A 22258-nucleotide genomic window follows, 5' to 3' on the forward strand; every position below is an offset into this window, starting at 1 on the left:
CAAGCGTTGGATTTTGGTTAATTTCTTTCTTAAAGTTAGTGGTGAGAAAAAGAAGGAAATCAATAGTTAGCCCAAGGATTCAAAATGAACAGTAGTGCTATTTATTGAAATAAGAAGTATGGGGGAGGGAAAGGTAAGAATTCAAAGATGAGAGAAATGGGAGTGTGTGGTAGGCAGAATAATGACCCCCAAGATGTCCCCGTCCTGTTCCCCACACCGTGTGACATGTCACCTTATGTGGCAAGAGGGATTTTGCAGGTGTGATTAAATTAAGGAGTTTGAGATGGGGAGATTATCCTGTGTTATCTGGGTGGGCAACATAATCAAAGGGGTTCTTATAAGAGGAAGGCAGCAGAACAAAGTGGGAAAAGGCAATGTCTGAAGCAGAGATTGGAGTGATGCTGCCATAAGCCAAGGAATGCCAGCTACCTCTAGAAGCTGGAAGAGGCAAGGAACAGATTCTTTTCTGGAGTTTTCAGAAGGAGTCAGTCCCACTAACACCTTGGTCCAGCCCTGTAATACTCATTTTAGACTTCTGACCTCCAGAATTGTTAAAACAAAAATCTGTGTTGTTTTAAGATTCAAGGTAATTTGTTATAGCAGTAACAGGAAATTAATATGGAGGAAGGAGGGTAGCCTGATCAAGGGAAAATGTCAAAAGCTTTTTGGATTTTTAACTGAGAAAGTTATGGTCATTGGACAAATGGAGTTTCATGACAGCCAGGAGGTGTGGGAATGTTCTAGGAAAAGTTTGGGAATATAGGTAGTTTGTTGATTATGAAGCTGGACTTCTAGTAAGGCCCATAAAGAGGACTTCTAAAAAGGAAATGGATGGAAGAGGGTTAAAAATCTCAGGAATTGTTGGGTCTGTTAAGGGAGAACATGTACAATAAACAATAGAAAGATCAGGATTCATCTAGAGGTTTTAAAAAATTTTTGTTGAAGTATAGTTGATGTACAATATTAGTTTAAGGTGTACAACATAGTGATTCAAAATTTTTATTGATTATATTCCATTTAAAGTTATTATAAAATATTGGCTATATTCCCTGTGCTGTATGATATATCCTTGTACCTTATTTATTAATACATAGTTGTTTGTACCTCTTAGTCCCCTACCCTTATCTTGTCCCTCTCCCCCTCCCTCTCCTTTCTGGTAACCACTAGTTTGTTCCTTATATCTGAGTCTGTTTCTGTTCTGTTATATTCATTCATTTTTAAAAAATTAATTAATTTATTTGTTTTTATTTTTGGCTGCATTGGGTCTTCATTGATGCGTGAGGGCTTTCTCTAGTTGCAGCAAGTGGGGGCTACTCTCCGTTGCGGTACGTGGGCTTCTCATTGTGGTGGCTTCTCTTGTTGCAGAGCAGGACCTCTAAGCGTGCAGGCTTCAGTAGTTGTGGCATGTGGGCTCAGTAGTCGTGGCTCGAGGGCTCTAGAGCACAGGCTCAGTAATTGTGGAGCATGGGCTTAGTTTGCTCTGAGGCATGTGGGATCTTCTGGGACCAGGGATCAAACACGTGTCCCCAGCACAGGCTCTGGACGCACAGGCTCAGCGACCATGGCTCACGGGCCCAGCCGCTCTGCGGCATGTGGGATCTTCCCGGACCGGGCCACGAACCGATGTCCCCTGCATCGGCAGGCAGACTCTCAACTACTGTGCCACCAAGGAAGCCCTGGCAGGTGGGTTCTTAACCACTGTGCCACCAGGGAAGCCCTGTATTCATTCTTTTGTTTTATTTTTTAGATTCCACATAAAAATGATAACATACAGCATTTGTCTTTTTCTGTCTGACTTATCAACCAGAGGTTTTTAACATTTTTGTGTATCATGGACCCCTTTGCCTGTTTGATCAAGCAGGACCCCTTCTCAGAATTATTTTTAAATGCAAAAAATAAAGTATATAGGATTACAAAGAAAACTGGTTATACTGAAATACAGTTCTAGCCACGAATTTTTGGAGGTCTGTGGTTTCTAAGACAAGAACTCCAGATTTAAAAATTAGTAAAAACAAGAGCCACTCATTTCTGAAGCAAGAGTCGGAACAAGTCGTATGGAGAGTGGAGTAATTCCAAATATCAAATACTGTAGAGAGAAGAGGGGGATGAGGGTTGAAAAGATATTTTTCAAAAATATATATTTTCTCCTCCATGCATAGAACTGATTCATGGTGGAGTAAAGAGACTCAGGATTGGAAATTATTCTCTACTTAGTGTACTTTCACTGTTGGAGACCCATGTACACACAGTCCAGCAAATCTATATCACTCAGCATGTATAGCCTTAGCTCACACAATCCAGAATACTGTCTTACTTCATTTGTCCCTTTTATTCAAGTCTCACTTCCTACCCTCACTAGTTGAGAAAGGGCAGTGTCCCAAAGGCCAGATATGTTCTTAATTTTCCATTCCTTTCCATTAGACTGTCTCCCAAGACTCTACTGCAAGAAACGTCGACTTTGATCACATCATTTACTACACCTCCTTTTTAATACTTTAATACCACTCTATCAAGGATTTGATATTATCCTTTCAAGATATTCTCAAAAGAGCAACGGAAAAAGAAACCAGATCATGGTAGGCCATGAAAAAGGGAATAGAAGATTCAATTCCCCAGGCTTACCTCACATGCTATCAGAATATGCCACTCACTACCACTTCTTTTTACACTAATCTAGCATCTGCTTTCTTCCCTCATGTCTTGAAGGTTTTAGCTCCTAACTCATGGCAAACTCCTCTACTGTTACTCCTGTCATAGTCCTCAGTGATTTGATATTCACAGTGATGGTATTTTCCAAATAACTGGCCTTTCGGCACCTTGACCTCTTCTGTGCCAATGATCTTGTTCTTCCTTCTACTCTGCCACTTATGCCCATGGCCATACCTTAGACCCTGTCATCATCAATTACTCTAATCCCTTCATAATTTTGGCCATCCCACTGTCCAACCACCAATCCTATCCTTCTTTTTCACCTCTAGTACCCTGATGCCAACAATCTTTGTATCTCTCAGTACCTACAGCCCATTGATCTTACCAGCATCTTTCAATCTCAAACCCCCTTAGTGTCCTCACTTTCATCCTTACCAGGTTAAATTCCATGGTCGATCATTATAATCACTATCTTGCATACAACCTTGGCTTCCTAGCCCTTCTCCCACTTTATCATATTTATTAAACGAACAATCTTGGTTAGATTCATTTCTCCATAATTTTGCCCCTGTACCATGAAACTGAACGTGGTTGGAGAAAAACACATATCCGTGAGAACTAGTCGGTTTAATGACAACTCATTTCAAATGGACCTTTGTAATGCTGCCTGGTGTTCCTACTATAGTTACCTAGTCCATTTAGTCTCTCATTCTTCCAAGTGACTATTTAAAATTTTTTATTTTGACATTGAACTCTGACTTCTCCTCCATCATTCTTAGTCTCTGTTTATAGCTTCGCTTTTTTTTTTTCCAGAAAAAATAGAAAATAAATCAAAGAAAACTTCCACAAACTTCTCTCATTACTTAACCCCAATACCTCTATCTGGTTTATATAGTTTCCTTATCTCCTCTTAGTATTGTTATACTGTTCACACCCTTATCGAAGGCTAACTTCTCCACTAGTGCACTGGATTCAATTTGTTCTTACTTGCTCAAAGACATCACTCCAGGAATTCCCTTCTTTCTCCAGAATCATTATTTCCCCCCTTTCATTGGATTTTACCATAAGCATGCAAGTAAATTTCTCCAAATGCAGCAGACATAGTCCCTCTTTGAATTTTTTTTTTGTTTTTGTTTGTTCTGTTGTGTTTTGTTTTGTTTTTTCACCTAATGTTTCTTTTACTTGGAACACTTTCTGACCAGATATCTATCTGCATGGTGACCTCCGTCATCTCTTTGAGTTTTTTTGCTCAAACGTGATCTTCTCAGTGAAGCCTTCTCTGGCCACTATTTACAATTGCACGTCCATTCAGAACTTCCTTTCCTCTTTCTCTGCTTCATATAATTTTTAAAATTTTACTTTTTTTTCATTTTATTTCCATCTGACAATCTGCTTGTTGTCTGCCTCTTTTCACTAGAATAAAAGCTACATGAGAGAACATGTCTATTTATCACTGCTATATTCCACAACCTAAAACACTGCTTAGCACAAGAAAGATTTCTACAATTGTTTGTTAAGTGAATAAATGAAATGAGTAAATCAGCTAAGGTCAGCCCCTTTTTCAGAAGATTTGGTGGTAAAGAGAAGGGAGATAGTTTAAGAGAGAAAGCATGGATGGTTTGGGGAGGATTTGTTTTCAGGTTTGAGGGTGGATATTTGTTGCTTTAACTGGGCCCCTTCTTCTGGAATGGGGCCCCTGATTTTTCCTCTTTTCCACAGGACCGAGGTTTCTCAAATACAGCACTATTGACACGTTGAACAGACAATTCTTTGTTTTGAGGGCTGTCCTGTGCACTGTAAGATGTTTAGCAGCATCTCTGACTTCTACCCACTAGATGCCAGTAGCACTCCCCTCCTCCAACTGTAACAATCACAAATGTTTATAGACATTGCCAAATGTCCTCTGCGGAGAGGAGGTGTGAGTGCCCCACTTGAGAACAACTGAGGTAGATCAATCCTATCCCTAGCTCTTGTCATCTTGTCATCTGCTTGTTTCACTGCTCTCATCCTAGTAAGTGGTTGAAATGGGGACATGAGACCCTACTTGGACAAATCAGAGGTAATGAAGGCACTTTTGCAGGAGTTATTGGACAAAAGAAGTGCGTTGTGCTGGAATGCTACGCTGACGAGATGTGCGCTTAGCATCGTCAACAAACATTTTGCCAGTGTTTAGGGAGTGTCTATCAGAGAATGAGTCCAGCAAGAAAAAACAGAACCAGGGAATGGAACAGAGTCCTGAGGATATGATTTGAATAGTTAATTCCCATTTTGACAGAAGCCAGCTGCACACTTGACCTTTTCTGTCATGTGGCATAATAAAATTCCTGTTTGGTTTAAGCCAGTGTGAGATGGATTTCTGTCACTTGCAGCTGAATGGGTACTGGCTTGAACATATTTGTAGGTGGAAAGAAGAAGCCAGTGATGAGAGATGGTATTTCTGAGGGAGCAATATCCTGGAAGAAACAGAAAGGGGTGAGAAGAGAACTGTATAGACTGTAAAAAGTGGTAGGTGGAAATGAGAATACGGATGAGTGGGTATAGATAAGCTTGGAGGTGAAGGGAGAGGAAATAGATTTATCCTGTGATGTTTTCATCCTCTGTTATGATAAGGAAGGAGAATAGAGTAAAGATGAAGGTATAATAGAGCAGGTGGCTTGAGGTGCAAGAACAGATGAGTTGTAGAAATGAAAATGGTACTGACTGTGAACGAATAAGATACCAAACAGCATACTACTTCTGGGTATATATCCAAAAGAACTGAAAGCAATGTCTTGAAGAGATCTCTACACACCCATGTTCATAGCAGCATTAGAACCTAAATGTCCACTGATGGATGAATGGAAAAAATATATTGTATATACATATAGTGAAATATTGTTCAGTCTGAAAAAAAATTCTGACACATGCTACAACATAGATGGACCTTGAGGACACTATACTAAGTGAAATAAACCTGTCATGAAAGACAAATACTGTATGGTTCCACTTATATGAGGTATCTAAGGTAGTCAAATTCATAGAAATGGAAAGTAGAATGGTGGTTGGCAGGGGCTGAAGGATGAAGGGAATGTGGAGTTACTGTTTAATGGATATAGAGCTTCAGTTTTGTAAGATGAAAAAATTCTGGAGATCTGTTGCATAGCAATGTGAATATACTTAACACTTCTATACTTCTGAACTGTACACTTAAAATGGTTAAGATCGTAAATTTTATGTTACATGGTTTTTTAACCACAAATTTTTTTAAAAGATGTCAAACAGCATACACAATCTAAGAGAAAATGGGGAGAGTAAATCTGTGGTAGCCAATGAGCAACATCTTATTTTCTCAATAATTGAAATGCTGGAACAGAGAAAACTGACAGCTGGATTTAGAGTGTGGAAGGAGAGAATGAGTGCCCTGGGGGAAAGTATTGGCTGGATAAGTCTTGAGAATGAGGGAACTGAGTTTGGGGGTTGAGAGTTTGGCTAACATGACGAAGTGGTGGGATCCAGAATGCATAAACGTTAAATCAGGAACTTTTAAAACCCTTAGACTATGTCTGTTATTCAAGAGTTCACTGACTCCAGAAAAAAAAAAATCACATAAGACAAGTGTTTTTCTTTAAAGACAACATTTATTTGAATGATGAAAGTACATATTATCAAATGACATTTTACAAGCAAGTACAGTTACTTCAGAATTAAGCTTCAGAATTAAAACTTGACTCCCATAATTTAAAAAAATTGTGCAAATTGGAATTACTGAGTGATTATGCAAAGGTAAAGTATATACGATGAGAAAAACTCAAACCAAGTGGAAATAAAAGTGAAACATTTAACTATATCAGAGGAAGATACTCCTATTGAAATAAAATCAGACTTCCCCAAAAATGTATGCCCATCATAACCACAGGATATGCTTCATACTTTGCTTAAATAATTTAAACCACACTACAGCCAAAAGTATATGGTAACAGTAAGTACGCTGATTATAAAAAGAAGAGTCTAGACACGAGGACAGCTCTTTTTAGTGCCTTCCTAAAAAAGGTGACAGTTTTCAGAGCTATTTGACTGTTTATATCCATAGCCTGGCTCCAAGTATGTCACAGGTGAGGCTTCAAAAAGTCCTTGAAGAGCATGTAGCAGTAAAGCTGGGCTTCCATCTTTATCATCAAGCAAACTTTCTTTGTTCTCCTTGAGGCTAAGTGCATATAGGAGCTAAAACTTATGAAATAATCTCACTGATGTTGAGACCATACCGATAGACTTGCTGATATTAGGTTTCTCTCCAACCCATGTTCAGTTGGGTTCCAAGCAACAAGGCATACTGAAATAGATGAATTTCTATTTAGGAGACAGCATGAAAGGCAGTTGTATAACTCAAAATTTAAATATGAGCGTTAACATTCTCTCTATATATACCAATTACAAGTGCTATAAATAATGGAGCATCAAGCCTATGAGAAGGTGTCATTCAATTAAGTGGTCCTTCTTCATATAACATGAAGTAAAGCAAATAATAATTAAATTTTATACTGATAAATATGACTAAAAATAAATGAGGGAGAAATTGAAGCAATGGTTTCATTCTCACTCATTCAAATATTCATTCAACAAACATTTAGGTAATAACTTTACTTTGGGCCCCCATGGCTTTGAATTTAGAGATCACTCTGGTAGTCTCTCCTGTTCTCTTCTTCTCTTTGGCTATGACTCACTAGCAACAAGGAAGCTTTTCTTCCTCAGCTGCCACAGCAGTTTTTCTGTATCTTGTTTATAGCACTTAATCTTACACTATGATATGTATATGTCTTTTTTTTTTGTTACTAAAATAAGTTCCAAGAGGGCAGAGGTGATATCTTTATTTTATATCTTATAGATTATGTAGGAGAAAGCAGCGTGAAGTCAGATTGGAGCTTGAATTCTACCTTTGCTAATTACTGACCCCCAAGTCTTTGGCCAAGAGAGCCTTTTCACCTTGATTTTCTCAGCTGGGATATTATACGCTCACCTAGATATTATCTTGGAATAATATACACCTTTTAAAGTTATAGTGAGGGCTAAATGAGATAAGGCATGAAAGAGCCTCAGCGTACAGCCTGGGCTTAGCAAACTGTCAAATGTTCAGCCCCTTTTTCTCCTGGGAACCTCAAGGGGACTCTTCATGTTGCCTGTCAACCTTTCTATACTCCCTATCATTCAGGCTTCAACTCTCATGGTGACTATTTAATACCTTCTCGTTTCTCCTTAAATCTCTAACATCTCCTTTCCTAATCAGCTGATCATTTTTCTTTTTATTCGCCGAGAAAACAGAAGCAACAGAAGAGAACTTCCACATGTGCTTTCACCATCACATCTCACCACCTACCTTCATCTGCACCCATATATTCTACCTTCCCTCCTGTTACTAAGGCCATGCTCCTATCTAGGGTCTACTCCTCTGCTTAAGTCATAGATCCCATTCCTTCTAGTTTACCCAGATGTTGCTCCAGCAATTCTTCCTTTTCTTTCCTGCCATCATTTTCCCCTTTCCTACTAAATATTCTCTTCAGCTTACAGGAATAGCAGCTATTCCTTGACTCTTAAAAATACTTCCCTTTACTTCTTATTCTTGCCATTACTCTACTTATCTGCTCCTCTTTATAGAAAAACTCCTTGAAAGAGTTAATATCTCAGATTTCTCTCCTTTCATTCTCTCTTAAGGTCACTTCAATCAGCTCTAATTTGCCTCTTTCCTCTACAGCAAAACTGCACTTGTCAAGTTCACCAGCAAATCTTGTGCTGCTAAACACAATGGTCAGTTTTCACGACTAATCTTTCACGATCTCTCAGCAGCATTTGACAGGGTCTATCACTCCCTCCTCATTAAAGTTCTCTCTTTGCATGACTCTAGAACACCACACTCTGGGGTTCTGTCCTGTATCAGAGCTGCTTCTTCACCCCTGTGTTGGCTCCTCCCCACTTCATGACTCCTAATGTTGGAGGATCCAGGGCTCAGCACTTGGACCTTTCCTCTTCACTAGCCTCTTTCACCCCCTTGCTGACCTTACTGGGTTTCATTATTCTGTACATCCATATACTGACAAGGCCCAAATTTGTATGCCAAGCCTGGTCCTATTCCCGAAGTGCTGACCTGTACATCCAGCTACCTTTTCACCACTTGTACGTGGATGTCTATTAGATATCTCACACTTAACATCTCCAAAGTGGAACTCATTTTTCTCCCCAGTCTTGCTTTTCATTCTCAGTTGTCTTAATTAATGGCAATTCTGTCCTTCCAGTTACTCAGGCCAAAAAACCCAGGCATCATCACAGACTCCTCCCTTTCTCTTATATCCTGATACAAACTGTCATCAAACTCTGCTGTCACTATCTCAAAAATGCATGCAGAATCTGAACTCTTCTCACGAGCTTGTTGGTAGCCACTCACAATTTATTGGAGTTCTGTGATAGGGTCCACAGGGATTCCACATCTTCCACCTGTGGCTATCTACACTCTCTTCTTAACACAGCAGTTAAAGTGATCATTTGCTTCTCTACTTAAAACCCTCCAGTGGTTCCCATCTCAGAATAAACACTAAGCTCATTACAATGACCTAGCATACTCTGTAGGGTCGACCATCGCCACCCTCTTCTTGTACCTCTCTGGTTTCGTCTCTGCAGCTCTCTCCCTTGGTCAGTCCATGCAAGGCCACACTGCAGCAGGAACACACCACCTTATTATGATCTTTGCACTTACTGTTCTTTCTTCCTGGAATGCTCTTTCCTTTACAAGGCTAGCTCCTTACTTCACATTAGTCTTTGCTCAAATGTCATTTTCTTAGTGAGGACTTCTCTTCCAACTACCCTGCCCATCTATCCCCTTTCCTGCTTTCCTTTTCTCCACAATACTTATCATGGTCTTATTTATCTTATTCTTAATTATTTTGCTATTTATTTAAATATTTGTTGAATAGATGAATAAATTTTAACAAAAACAGGGACACAGTTGGCAATGTGAAATAGATAAGTTAACAATTTTTGTGCATGATTACTAAAGATGTGCAACAGAACCATATATATTTAGTACTATGCTTAGTGATAAATTTAAATTGAAGGGAATTTTGACATATAAATTAATAAGAATATTTAAAATTTCATTAGATACCAGTTTGTCTTCTGATTAGTTTGCTAGGTTGTACGGATCAACAGAATATACTTCCAGTGTTTCTAAATGAATGTCTTCTTTACCGCCTGTATTTGCATAGTAATTGCTAAATGGAAGAAAAAATAAAAAAGGAATTCTTTACTCATTGGCCATGATTACTATAAAGGTGTAAAAGTTGTTTCCTTTCCATAATTCCCAACACCAGGTAAGTAATTTTCATGGATGATTTCATTTTATTGTCTTAAATATCCTATGAATTAACCCCCATTTTTTGGAAAGACCCATAAAAATAACTTGCTAAGCTGCTAAGTATCCAAGACAGAAGTTGATATTAGGCAGGACTCTTAATGACTAATAACTATGACTCCCAGATTGAAAAAAAAGTCATAAGCTTTCATTTTATAATATGACCATAAATTTACCTTTGGGGAACCAATCTTCCAATCTAACTTAAAAAGGAATTCTTTACATTTGATGTTGAATTCAAAATCCTTACATAGTCATGCAGCGCTAAAACCTTTAAATGATTTTGAAGACATTTTTACTTTTATTCTGTGAAAGCACATGTACTTTGCTGTGCTTCTAAAACTCTTTGCCAAAATTAGCAAAGGACAATAAAATGTGATTGTACTATCATGTAGAACTCTGAGATAAAGTAATACAAAATTATTGGGGAAGAAAGATTACTGTTGAGGGTACTTATAACCTGTCACTCACTATCATATTTAAGAGGTCAACTTACATATTTAAGGGGAATATGCATTAAAATTATTACAAAATGGTAACTTTTAGGTTAATGTGAAATTTAGGTTTTATTAAAATATCTTAGAAGACAAGAAAAAAAATAACAGTCTCTTCTTCACATGTTTGGATGACTTTTTAAAATATTTAATTTTGTTACTAGACATCAATTTTTGAATGATTCATTACTCATCTTACTTACAAAAAGTATTTAAGGCAACTCAAATGTCTACATCAAGTATCAGAAACTAAATTGAAGTCAGTTAGAAAATGGAAATAAAACAAGTGAGTGATGCTTAAGAATTTAGTTTAACATACATGTTCGGTTCATATCAACTGAGGCACTTACATATAGTATTTGATAAAAACATGTTAATAACCTTAATAATCAGACTGGAACATTATGAATTATTTGAGCTTGTAGGCTTTCCCAAAGTTTGCAAATTTTCCTATACATGCAATGCTCTGATAGCAAACTTAGTAGCAGGAAGGAAGGAGATAGAGACCACATTTTCTTCTTTACTTAAATTTTTATTTAAATTACCCATGGCTAAAATTATCTTCTAACTTCCTGTGAGGAAAGCCATGCAAATGACATCCCTAGTTTTGTTTTCTTGAGACCTTTTTCTGTCTTGAATTCTGTGAAAATATTTTCCCCTTTCATCTTACTTCTGACTGTTCCTTCCCTTCCTGCCTCTTAAGCATTACTGTCCTTCTGAGGTCTTTTCTCATCCCTATTTTAATCTTCTATGTTCTGTTTAGGACCAAGGCTTCAATTGTGATTTAAATGTCATCTACCTGAGTCCAGTCCTCTCTCTTGAGTCCTACGTCATCGGTGCCTGGAAGTAGCAGGTCAGAACTGAACTCATCATCTTTCTCCACAAACATGTCCCTCTCTTCTTTTGATGAACCATTGGGTCCACCCAGTGACATGTCCTTGACTCATTCTTTGTGTCCCCTTCTCCCCACATTCATCAATTCCCTAAATCCTGGAAAGCCTATCTTCTTCATAGTGAAGGTATTTCTTACATCTATTCCATCCTCTTGAGCCCCACCACTGCTGCTTTGGTTGACAGCCCAGTACCGCCCCTTCTTTTGAAAATGCAAATCTGAACGTATTGTTTCTTTGCTTAAGATTCTACAGGATAAACACCAATTCCTTGTCATCACATGCAAGGCTTTTGATGATCTAGCTCTTGACCATCTTTCCAGATTTCCCCAAGACTGTTAAATTAAACATTAGTTCAATGGGATGTTAAAAGCATTATATGAGAAAAAAAAAAAAAAAAGTTCTGCAGTCCAACTAGTTTAAGAAATTAGTTTTTAAAAAATCAAACAGGCATCTTTATTGTAGGACTTTAAATATTCTCATGGTCATTGTGAATCTCCATGAGAAAAATGTAGCAGGGATATTTCCCTATCTTTTTTGGTCAGAGAACACTGTTTCTCCTGAAGTCATTCACAAAACCAGGGTTATGCGATACATACTCTGATAAACACTACTGCCTAAAGTACATCTCAAATGTAGACCCTTGCAAGACCAACTGTGCTCAGGCCCTCCCAGGCTTAGAGGAAACTATTCAGGTTCAAAGATGCCACTATTACATAGTTTCAATGTAACCCCTTCATGTCTGATGCCTGCACTAGGCAGGCATTATAGAACTGTGAACAGTGTAATCAGATCATTTAGGTAGATCCAAGTGACTTGGCACGTTAAAGTAATTTTGCTGGAGTTTATGGGTAACTTGTTTAGGATAACATGACTTGGTCATCTGCCACTGGAAGTTACCTGAGATTTGGTAAGACTTCCCATGATTATCCTCCCTAACACTACCATGTATGGAGACTTAAGAACCTGAGCACACGGAACATTTCCAGGCTGATGCCTGATGATATCCTTTGCTAAAAATGTATCCTTTGCACCTATCAGAATATTCTGTAATTTCCACAAGATTTATGTGGCCAGAGGGGTTTTTTATGCCACTCCTCCACATAAACCTATGCCACCTTCACCTTCAATCACCATCACACATACTATTTTCCCAGTCATGTCAACTGCTTATGTAGTTCTCATAATATATGATGGAATGACAAGGCTCTGGGTCTTTGCTCAAACTGCTCCTTCTACCTGGAATACCTTTCTCCCCTTGTTTACACTCTCTTGAGATGCACCTGAAATATCTCCTCCACTATGGAGGAGGAATTTCTGATCAAAATTCCCAAGCACTGCCCATTTGATTGTGTCCTCACCAAATATCACATGACCCACTATGGCAACATTACTTTATGGATACAAATTTTTTTAAAAAAATAAATTAGGGCTTCCCTGGTGGCGCAGTGGTTGAGAATCCGCCTGCCGATGCAGGGGTCACGGGTTCGTGCCCTGGTCCGGGAAGATCCCACATGCCGCGGAGCAACTAAGCCCGTGAGCCATGGCCGCTGGGCCTGCGCGTCCGGAGCCTGTGCTCCGCAACGGGAGAGGCCACAGCAGTGAGAGGCCCGCATACCACAAAAAAAATAAATCAATAAATAAAAATAAATTAAAAATAAAATGTAAAAGTATGTCTAATTTCTGGATAATAAAACATAACAAAATATAGAAACCTAGTAGTATATTTAAGGAGTCATGAAAACAACCAAGTGAGAGAAAAGATTACTTGAACAAATAGAAAGGACTAGTAAATTTCTGAATGGGAAAGCATTACAGAAAATTTGCCAGTTTTCAATGGTTAATCTATAAACTTAAATGCAATCACAACATATCTGTTTTTAGAAAATGACAAATCATCTAAAACTCTTGTAAGAACAAACAGAATAGAGAGGAAAAACTTAAAAAAATATAGTGAGGGGGTTCTTGCTTTATCAGATATTATAATAGTAGAAAGCTATGCTATTTAAACACAAAGTGGTTTGTGATAGAATAGACAGATCAATACAACAACAACAACAAAAGAATCCAGAAACACAATACAACCAGATATGTTAATTATTTGACATATGATCAAGTTAGAACTAACCTTCTAGAAAGTCATTTGGCTATATTTACTAAGCATCTAAATGTTCATACACTTATCCCTAGCAATTCTAGGAATCTAGGCTAAGGAAATAAGGAGATGTGGAAAAAGTTTCTTTAAAGGTGTTTCTCATATCTTTATTTATTATCAAAATAAATGTGGAAGCAACCTAAAATTTCCACAATATAGATACATATAATAGAAAAATATTCAATTAAGTAGGTAAAATGAAAACATGATTTAATTTTAAAAATCTGTACATGAGGCTAAATGAAAAAAAAATTAAGGCAAGAGATTATAAGGTCAAAATTTCAGTTTTAAAAGGAAAAAGAGAAATAATATAAGAAAAATGATCATACCTGTATAGGAATGTACCAAATATCTGCAGTTGTTATGACAGGGATTTTTTTCTATTTTCTAGATTTTTTTATTATGTGTAAATAAACATAATCTGATCTGAATAAACACCATTCAAATAAAATTAGTTTGTTATCTTTTAAGTTCTTACAGAAAGGGCCTTCTATTTAACACAAGGTACCTTATTCCAGTTATCCCATTGCAGTATTTAACTTGTCCTTCTGTGTTTAGTTTCAGGCAAGAAGTCAAAACCTTTTGTGCGTTTTGGTCAAGCATGCATTGAACTTACCGTTCTCTGTGTTTTAATATCATGCGTAAGGTGACAGCACCCAAGCAGAAAAGAGATACTATGCCTGCGGAAAAACCTAGAAAACAAAACAGAGTATCAAATGCTAGAAAAATGTGACCTACTTTGTTTTGAAGTGACTGTGGGGCCTATTCCTAGTGGTGGGGAAAATGTTATGTGACTTTTCTACTTGTTCTTCTTCAGCCATATCAATACTGAATTCCTAAATCATTATATGTGGGCCTAAAGTTTTGGATTCAATCCAGTCCATATTTAATCTAAAGGACCAAGCATTTGACCACAGGGTTCCAGTCAAGTTTCTGTTGAGTTTTTCTGTTCTTTTCAGTTTTATCAGTAATATTCTTGTCACTGGGGTGAAATTAGGAGCTCAGGACACCAGGATCCCATGACTTTGCATAGCAACATTTAACTCTCAGTTGTGAAATATATTTTGTTACTGCTGAATAAGCCAGCCTATTTTGATAGTAACCAAATCATGCAAAAGACCAAGAGTTAAACTAAATTTTTGGTAAACTTAACTTTCAATTTAAAAACTGGGAATAGCTGTTCAAGTCATTTATTCCATGCTATCCAAAAGTGACAGTTTGTGATGTGAGGTGCACATTAAAAGATCCTTAAAACACTAAAAACAAGATAACTTCTTATGAGTTAAAGTGAAAAAAAATTAACAGGATATAAGGCTTCAAATTTTACATACATTTTTATAAATCACCATTAGAAGTTTTCTTCAAGTATTTAAGAAAACTTACCACAAATAAGAGGAACAAGTGAGCCTAAGGAGAATACAAAATCATGAAAATATTAGTCTAGTTGTATGATTCCACATATCTCAAAATCCCATGGTAATGTCCCAGAAATTAATCTCAGCTCCCTCCTCTCTAAGTCTACTTAAAAAGAGGTTTTGGAACCCTGAATTATACCCACTCTTTCTTTTTTTCTTTTTAATAAATGTATTTATTTATTTATTTATGGCTGCATTGGGTCTTTGTTACTGCATGCAGGTTTTCTCTAGTTGCGGCGAGAGGGGACTACTCTTCGTTGTGGTGCGCGGGCTTCTCATTGCAGTGGCTTCTTTTGTTGCAGAGCATGGGTTCTAGGCGCCTGGGCTTCAGTAGCTGTGGCTTGCAGGCTCCATAACACAGGCTCAGTAGTTGTGGCGCACGGGCTTAGTTGCTCCGTGGTGTGTGGGATCTTCCCGGACCAGGTCTCGAACCTGTGTCCCCTGCATTGGCAGGTGGATTCTTAACCACTGTGCCACCAGGGAAGTCCCTACCCACTCTTTATTCATTTCTTATATAACAACTTCCTTGGCCTTTACATTTTTTTTTCCACCTTAATTAAGTTGGGGTAGTTCATCCATGAAAAAAACCAATAAACTCAACTTTATAATCAGGGATTTCTCAGGTCAGAATGCAAACACTGACTGTTACAACAGGTTGGTTAACATTTTTGGAGGCCCCTGTCATATTGCTAAGCACTTATAAATCAAGATTCAGCAATAATAGAAGTCTCAGCAGCAACTCCTTTCAAAATACAGTCTGTCCTCTGTATCTGTGGATTCAAACAACCACAGATCAAAAATATTCGAAAAAGCAAAAAATTTCAGAAAGTTCCAAAAAGCAAAACTCACACTGTGAGTCCAGCAACCATTTACATAACATTTACATTATATTAGGTATTATAAGTAACCTAGAAATGATTTAAAGTATATGGGAGGATATGCACAGCTTATATGCAAGTACTATGCCATTTTATATAAGGGACTTGAGCATCTGCAGATTTTGGTATCCAAGGGGGTCCTGGAACCAATCCCCCTGAGGATACCAAAGAACAACTCTATAAGGTTGTTAGTTTTGCAGCTTTTAAGTTAGTGCTCTTCTCTCTTTATTTTCTTTCTTTACTTTCCCCATTCTCAGAAAGCCTCACTTTTACTACAATAGACCATCGACTTCAAATTCGTCTGTTACTATACCACTGGTCACAGACCTATGTCACTTTAAAACCCAGGAGTCCCTAACATTGAGGGATACCACTCACTCTCTTCTTTCCAGTGAAACAAGTAGGAGCTGCAGTGAAGCCCTTTGCACTTACTTGGGGATTTGCAAACAGCCAAGGGAGGGTTCCATCCGTGATCTTCCTGACACTGGCTCTGGGGACTGCCTTCTAGGGTATACCCATCTTTACATTCTAAAGTGATGACAGCTCCATACTGATACATTTTTCCAGGCTCCAGCCCACTCTGGATTCCATTTACATGCTCTGGGAAGCTACAGTTCACCTCTGAAATTAAAGGAATCTAATTGAAGCTGAGTCATATTTTGACATTTTACCAAGAACATAGATACTGCCCTTAATGGAAAGGTTTATGAAACCAATTTAGTTTATTCTCAGTTAGTAAAACTTCACTGAAATAACACAAAATGATGTCCTAGGCATAGCCTTTTAGTGTCAGCCATCTACCTCAGGAACATCCAGGTAATTATACCAGATTACTTTCCTTCTTTGTGCTTTAGTTTCTAAACCAATAACGTTGAATAATTTTTGTGGCTTCTTAGAGAAATGATGAGGGCTGAATGGGTAACATTAAGACTTCTGAATTTTTGTTTCATCAGCTTTGACTCTTATTCTCCAATTCTTCTTACATGTAAATGCTTCCTCATTTCTTCTTTCATCTTTTCAGTGTAGGGGCCAATAGTGTGAGATTTTGGATTTGAACCTGACTCTAGGATTTTCTAGCTGTGGGACTTTGTGTAAGTTACAAATCTCTCCATTCTACTGGGACCTCATCTATAATACAGGGGTAATGGCACCAATCACTGATATGGTTCTCACGAGGATTAAATGAGATAATGCATGCAAAGTGCTGTGCACAGTATCTGGCATATGGTAAGAAGTGCTCTACTAATATTCAGTACTAATTCATTACTCATATTTCATATGCACTGCTTATGATAATGAAAATGACATTCTGAAACATTTATAAAAATATACCCATAATCCTACCACCACTTAGAGGAAACATACTCAAAAGATAACTTTACTTTTTATGAGTATTTTGTCAAATGCACACTTATCATAAATGTAACCACAGTGTAAATTCAATCTGTACTTTAGTTGTTTGATTTACATAAAGACTTCAACTTTCCATATTTAAATGACTACATAAGAGATAGCTCAGAAAGAGCCTCAGCCACTTTTCTTATTTTGCAGTATTAAGATGACTTCATCTATTAATCCAATTAAATGAATCCAATTAAATACATTTAATTAAATGATCCAATTAATGCATCTATTTGTCTATTTTAAGTTGAAATTACCTAACTGAATATATATATTTGGGACAAATTTTATTTAAAAAATAAGAAAACAAATAAACAACACACCTTTGCAATAAGGGACAGGTCCTTTCCAGGTTCCCTCATGTGTGCAAAGAAGAAGTGCCTCTCCTACAAGCAGGTAGCCTTGGTTGCAGCTATACAGGATTGACATTCCGGGAGAAAATCGAGCTATGTCTCCACCAGTATGATTTCCGTGGGGGATCTTAAATGGACGTTGACATCCTAAGAAAGCTTAGACACCAATTTAAAAAGATCTTTAATTTAGTACAGAGGAACACATAGACAGCAAATGGGTGATAGCGATACAGAAAGAAGGCAGGCAACAAGCCAACTAGTCAGTATCCAAAAATATTCATTTAGCCCAAACCAAACAGTACAGGACAGAGATTTGCATTTCCTACCTCTATCATATATGATCTTTAGACAAATGTCAAATGTAAGATAATGAAACATCAGTGGTTACAGCCCACAGTTGTAATCTATCAGAGAATAGTAATCTTTTCTTTTCTCTTTAAATGGTAAAAAGGCTGTAGTCAAGGGTCACACCCTCAAATATCTACAGGTGCCAGGAAGTGAAGCCACCAGATATGGTAAGTCACAGAGCACCTGTCCTTCTAAAAATGGCAGCCACTGCCCAAGTCAAGATACTGGTACCTTGCAGGAAAGCAGAGGGGGCCCACACTGTATCACAGGTTCACTGTTTGCCTTGGATGGTGGAGATAGGTTTCATTTAAAATAAGACTACGGTGCTAGCCAAAGAAAACAGTTTTGCACTCAGTTCTTGGTCGCCACTTGGCAGCCTCTGTTGTAGATAGCCACTGATAGGGATAAAACTACCGATGATAACTAAAATTACAAGACAATTCAGTGAGTTTTAAGGCCAACTCCATTCTCCAGAATACTCAAAAATCCCTTTCTGGCTGGTATCACAGCCTTAAATATCAAATTATCAAGCAATATTACTGCCAAACATTTGCCCAAAATGGTATGTGCATTTTCCCCATTCTAAAGTAATAAAAATAATAAACTTGGGAGACTCCATCAGTTTCAAAGTTAACCATTATCCTTTCATGTACCTTTTTTCAGCAAGCTTAGAAAGAAAAGGGAAAAAAAGAATGAGCTGAGAAGATAAGGCAAGGCAGGTATTTTGTAAAATGATATGACTGCCTTAGCTTTTACTTGCTTTTCTTTGGGCAGAATGGCAAGTGCAGATTCAAAACCCTTTTTCTTTATTCTGTGCAACATCCCATATTTTAGGCCTAAAAATATCTTACCCTTTTTGATACAAGTTGGTACAGCTGGCACCCATTTGTTGTCAGTATGACACCTAATCAAGTGACTCCCATTCATGATGAAGCCAGGATCACAGGCAACATGTACTATGTCATTGTGGGAATATGAAGAACGAGTTTTATTTAGCTTGTATCCATGTGTGACTTCTGGATTAGGGCAGTGAGTCACAGGAGGAGATTTTATGCACTGTGGAGGAGGTCCATGCCAAGATCCACGTCCTTTAGAATCACTTATGCACCGTATACTTTTCTCTCCCAGAAGATAGAATCCTTGGTCACATTCATAAGAGACTTCTTTGCCATACAGGAAGTGTTCTCCCATCACACCCCTGGGCCTCCCATTGTTAATCACTGGTGGAGGTTGACAGTGGATAACTGCAGAAGAGATTAGGAAATTCTACTTCAGCTAGTACACCATGGTGGACAGTCTTCAATCAGATACTATAAAACTAAATAATAAAACTATGCAACTGCATGTAGTGCATGTAGCTATTAAGTTATTTAAATTTTAGATGCTAGATTATGCTTTCTTTTAAAAAGCTTTATTAAATTTTTGACTACATGAGTAATACATACTCATTCTAAAAAAATTCAGAAAATACAGTAAAGTATTAAGAAAGGAATAAATACAGCTATGTTCTCATGATATAGTCTATATTTGTTATTTTTTAAATTTTGAGCAATTAGCAGGTATATGGCAAATACAGTCATGCCTCGGTATCCGCAGGGGATTGGTTCCAGAATCCCCCATCAATACCAAATTCTGAGGATACTCAAGCCCCTTATATTCCGCAGGGGATTGGTTCCAGAATCCCCCATCAATACCAAATTCTGAGGATACTCAAGCCCCTTATATAAAATAGCATAGTGTTTGCATATAACCTACGCACGACCTCCCATATACTTTAAATCATCTCTAGATGACTTATAATACCTAATACAATGTAAACACTGTGTAAATAGTTGTAAATAAAATGTAAATGCTAGGTAAATAGTAGCCAGCACATAGCAAATTCAAGTTTAGCTTTTGGAAGCTTTCAGGATTTTTTAAAAGATATTTTTGATCTGCAGTTGATTGACTCCATGGATATGAAACCTGCAGATACAGAGGGCCAACTGTACTCATTTCCTACTTGACAATTTTGTTTCCCAATGCTAGTACCATCCAAATACTAAAACATGTTTCTTATGTACACTGAGCTAGAACACATCGACTGTTAAGGTATAGATTAGTTCTGTAGTGACCTGTTCTCTTTAACTCCCTACAGCCCGCTGACAACTTTTTTTTAAACTTACCTTTACAAAGTGGAATCTTTTGGAACCAAACCCCATTCTCATCATCTTGACATTTCTGATAAGCATGTCCAGTCAACTGGTACCTAGGGAGAGATTATAATATGTTTTCTCTTCCTAAAAATCACATCTCTGAAACCTAGCCTCCTCAAACCACTAATACAGAGGCACTTCTAAATAAGAAATTTGGCAGAAAGGAGTCAAAACTCCTGGTCCTTCAAGTAAGCAAACTACTTTAGACTTAGAGTTACTCCCAGCAAAGGCATTTCCATGTCAAGAAAGGGCTGAAAAGTTAGAGATGCTACTTAGACCTTTGGAACCTCACAATCTCTGTTAGTGTGACAACGAGGAACCTCTAGAGGGAGTCACCAAGACAAACTGAGGCTAGAATTAATGCACAAAGCAAGGTGGAGACCCTTTCTGAGAATGAATCATACTTACCCATCTTGGCAGGACATATTAACTGGTACCACAGATGAACCAAATGGAAGCTCTTGAAGACCTTCTTTCAAAGGTTCGCATGGTGCTTCTAGAGGAGCAAAGTTGGAATTACTTATACATGCCTGATATAAAAGAGAAAGACAACTCAGGAACTGAAAGTACCTTCACACCGAGGGGTAGAAGGACTCCAATTTCCTGAAGGCATACAGTGAATTGATCTGTTTCCCACAAGCAAGTAGCCAGGATCACAGGTGTAGTCTACAGTCATCCCAGAGACAAAGAGGACCCTATTTCCACCTGTATGCTGACCATGGTGGAGCCCAGAAGGTGGATGACAGCCTAAAGAAAAAACTTCCCACATAAATACCAACAAAAACTCAAGAACACTAAGTATACAACGTTTGACAATAGACAGTCTGAAACTTTTAAGCCAAAGATCATCAAGCTCTTATTCATTACTGAGTGCTTTCTGCTCTTTTGAAGGAACCTGGAACCTTAAAAAAGGTCCTCTCAGTTATCCACCCTGACTGTTTCCCAGATCCAAGGGAGCATTTGCACAAAGAATATATACAACACACATAGACTGTTTTGTCACAGAATGGAAGAAATGGGACAGTAATCTATGCCCTCTTGCTTTTTTCCATAACTCTAGCTTTGGGTGGGAGATAACAAACAAGAATAAGCAAGTAAATACCTCATTTTTCTCTCCACTGAGTTTTTACCTTTTTCACAAACTGGTATTTCAGGATCCCAGGTGTTATTGGCTTTGCAACGAACCTGACTGCTGCCCTTCAAAGTAAATCCATTGTTACACTTGAATATCACACTGTCATTGTAGAAATATGGGGCTTCCTTGCTAGATATCTTGTATCCATTTGCAACGTGGACATGTGAGCACTGAACAGCAGGGAGGGAAAGTTTACAGAGAGGAGCGGGGCCACTCCAGATGCCTGTCTCTTGATCGTTGCTTGTACAACGGATGGTGCTCTCCCCAATGAGGTTGAACTTCACTCCTCTCTCTGGCCCGGGGTTACATGTGTAAGTGACTGTGGTACCATATAGGACATCTGAGGAACTCCCTGTGTGTACTCCATTGTAGATAACAGGGGGTGGTGGGCAGGTGATATCTGGAGAGATGAAAAGTTATTGTACAATTCTGTTCCAGTATTAACCACCAAAGAAGAGAAATGAGGCTGGTTATGAATCTTTTGTTATCAGGTTTCTTGAAGGATATGGGTGAGATGTGATGATATGCATTCTATCAAAGCTCATTATTATGCAAAATTCAGTTTAAAAGATTTCATAGGAAAGATTTTCGTAATGTGTTAAAAGAGAAGATGTAGATCAATATCATATTGTGAGGCAGTAAAGTCTGATAGCAAATTATTAATTAAGAAAAGAATTCTTTTTAAAATAACTAATAGGTCAATAAAAGGCACAGGGGAATAGAATTAAACTTTTCTGAGATGGTACATCTTTTTGCTGTGGTGATATGATAGACTAGCCAAGAATATTTATTGTTGCTTGAACATCTACTTTTTGACAGGCAATTGTCTCATCTGCAAAGGAGGGATAGTACCATTTAGTTATAATAACTTTGAGGTCTGCAGTCTGATGCTAATGTTACAGATAAGAGGCTAGAGTTCAGAGAAGTTACATAAATTACCCCCGGTCAATAAGCAGTAGAAATAGAATCT

General features: G+C 37.8%; 1 protein-coding gene across 4 annotated transcripts in view; it reads right to left on the reverse strand.

The window, feature by feature from the left end:
- Positions 1–6255: 6255 nt before the first annotated feature.
- CR2 (complement C3d receptor 2) overlaps positions 6256–22258 on the reverse strand; it is a 34909-nt gene continuing 18906 nt past the window's right edge. For 3 of the 4 annotated variants that reach the window (XM_067032743.1, XM_059045586.2, XM_067032735.1), the window contains 11 exons: positions 21284–21688; positions 20724–20900; positions 20562–20649; positions 20124–20206; positions 18810–19202; positions 17581–17766; positions 16289–16477; positions 14947–14970; positions 14180–14255; positions 9779–9884; positions 6256–6958 (listed from right to left, as the gene is read on the reverse strand). In XM_067032743.1, the coding sequence (XP_066888844.1) occupies positions 9794–9884; positions 14180–14255; positions 14947–14970; positions 16289–16477; positions 17581–17766; positions 18810–19202; positions 20124–20206; positions 20562–20649; positions 20724–20900; positions 21284–21688 (1712 nt within the window). In that variant the 3' untranslated portion in view covers positions 6256–6958; positions 9779–9793. The remainder of the gene's footprint in view (positions 6959–9778; positions 9885–14179; positions 14256–14946; positions 14971–16288; positions 16478–17580; positions 17767–18809; positions 19203–20123; positions 20207–20561; positions 20650–20723; positions 20901–21283; positions 21689–22258) is intronic. The other variant, XM_067032748.1, reaches the window with a different exon arrangement.

This window comes from Kogia breviceps, chromosome 1 (assembly GCF_026419965.1).
Source record: "Kogia breviceps isolate mKogBre1 chromosome 1, mKogBre1 haplotype 1, whole genome shotgun sequence".
NCBI classification, from domain to species: domain Eukaryota; kingdom Metazoa; phylum Chordata; class Mammalia; order Artiodactyla; family Physeteridae; genus Kogia; species Kogia breviceps.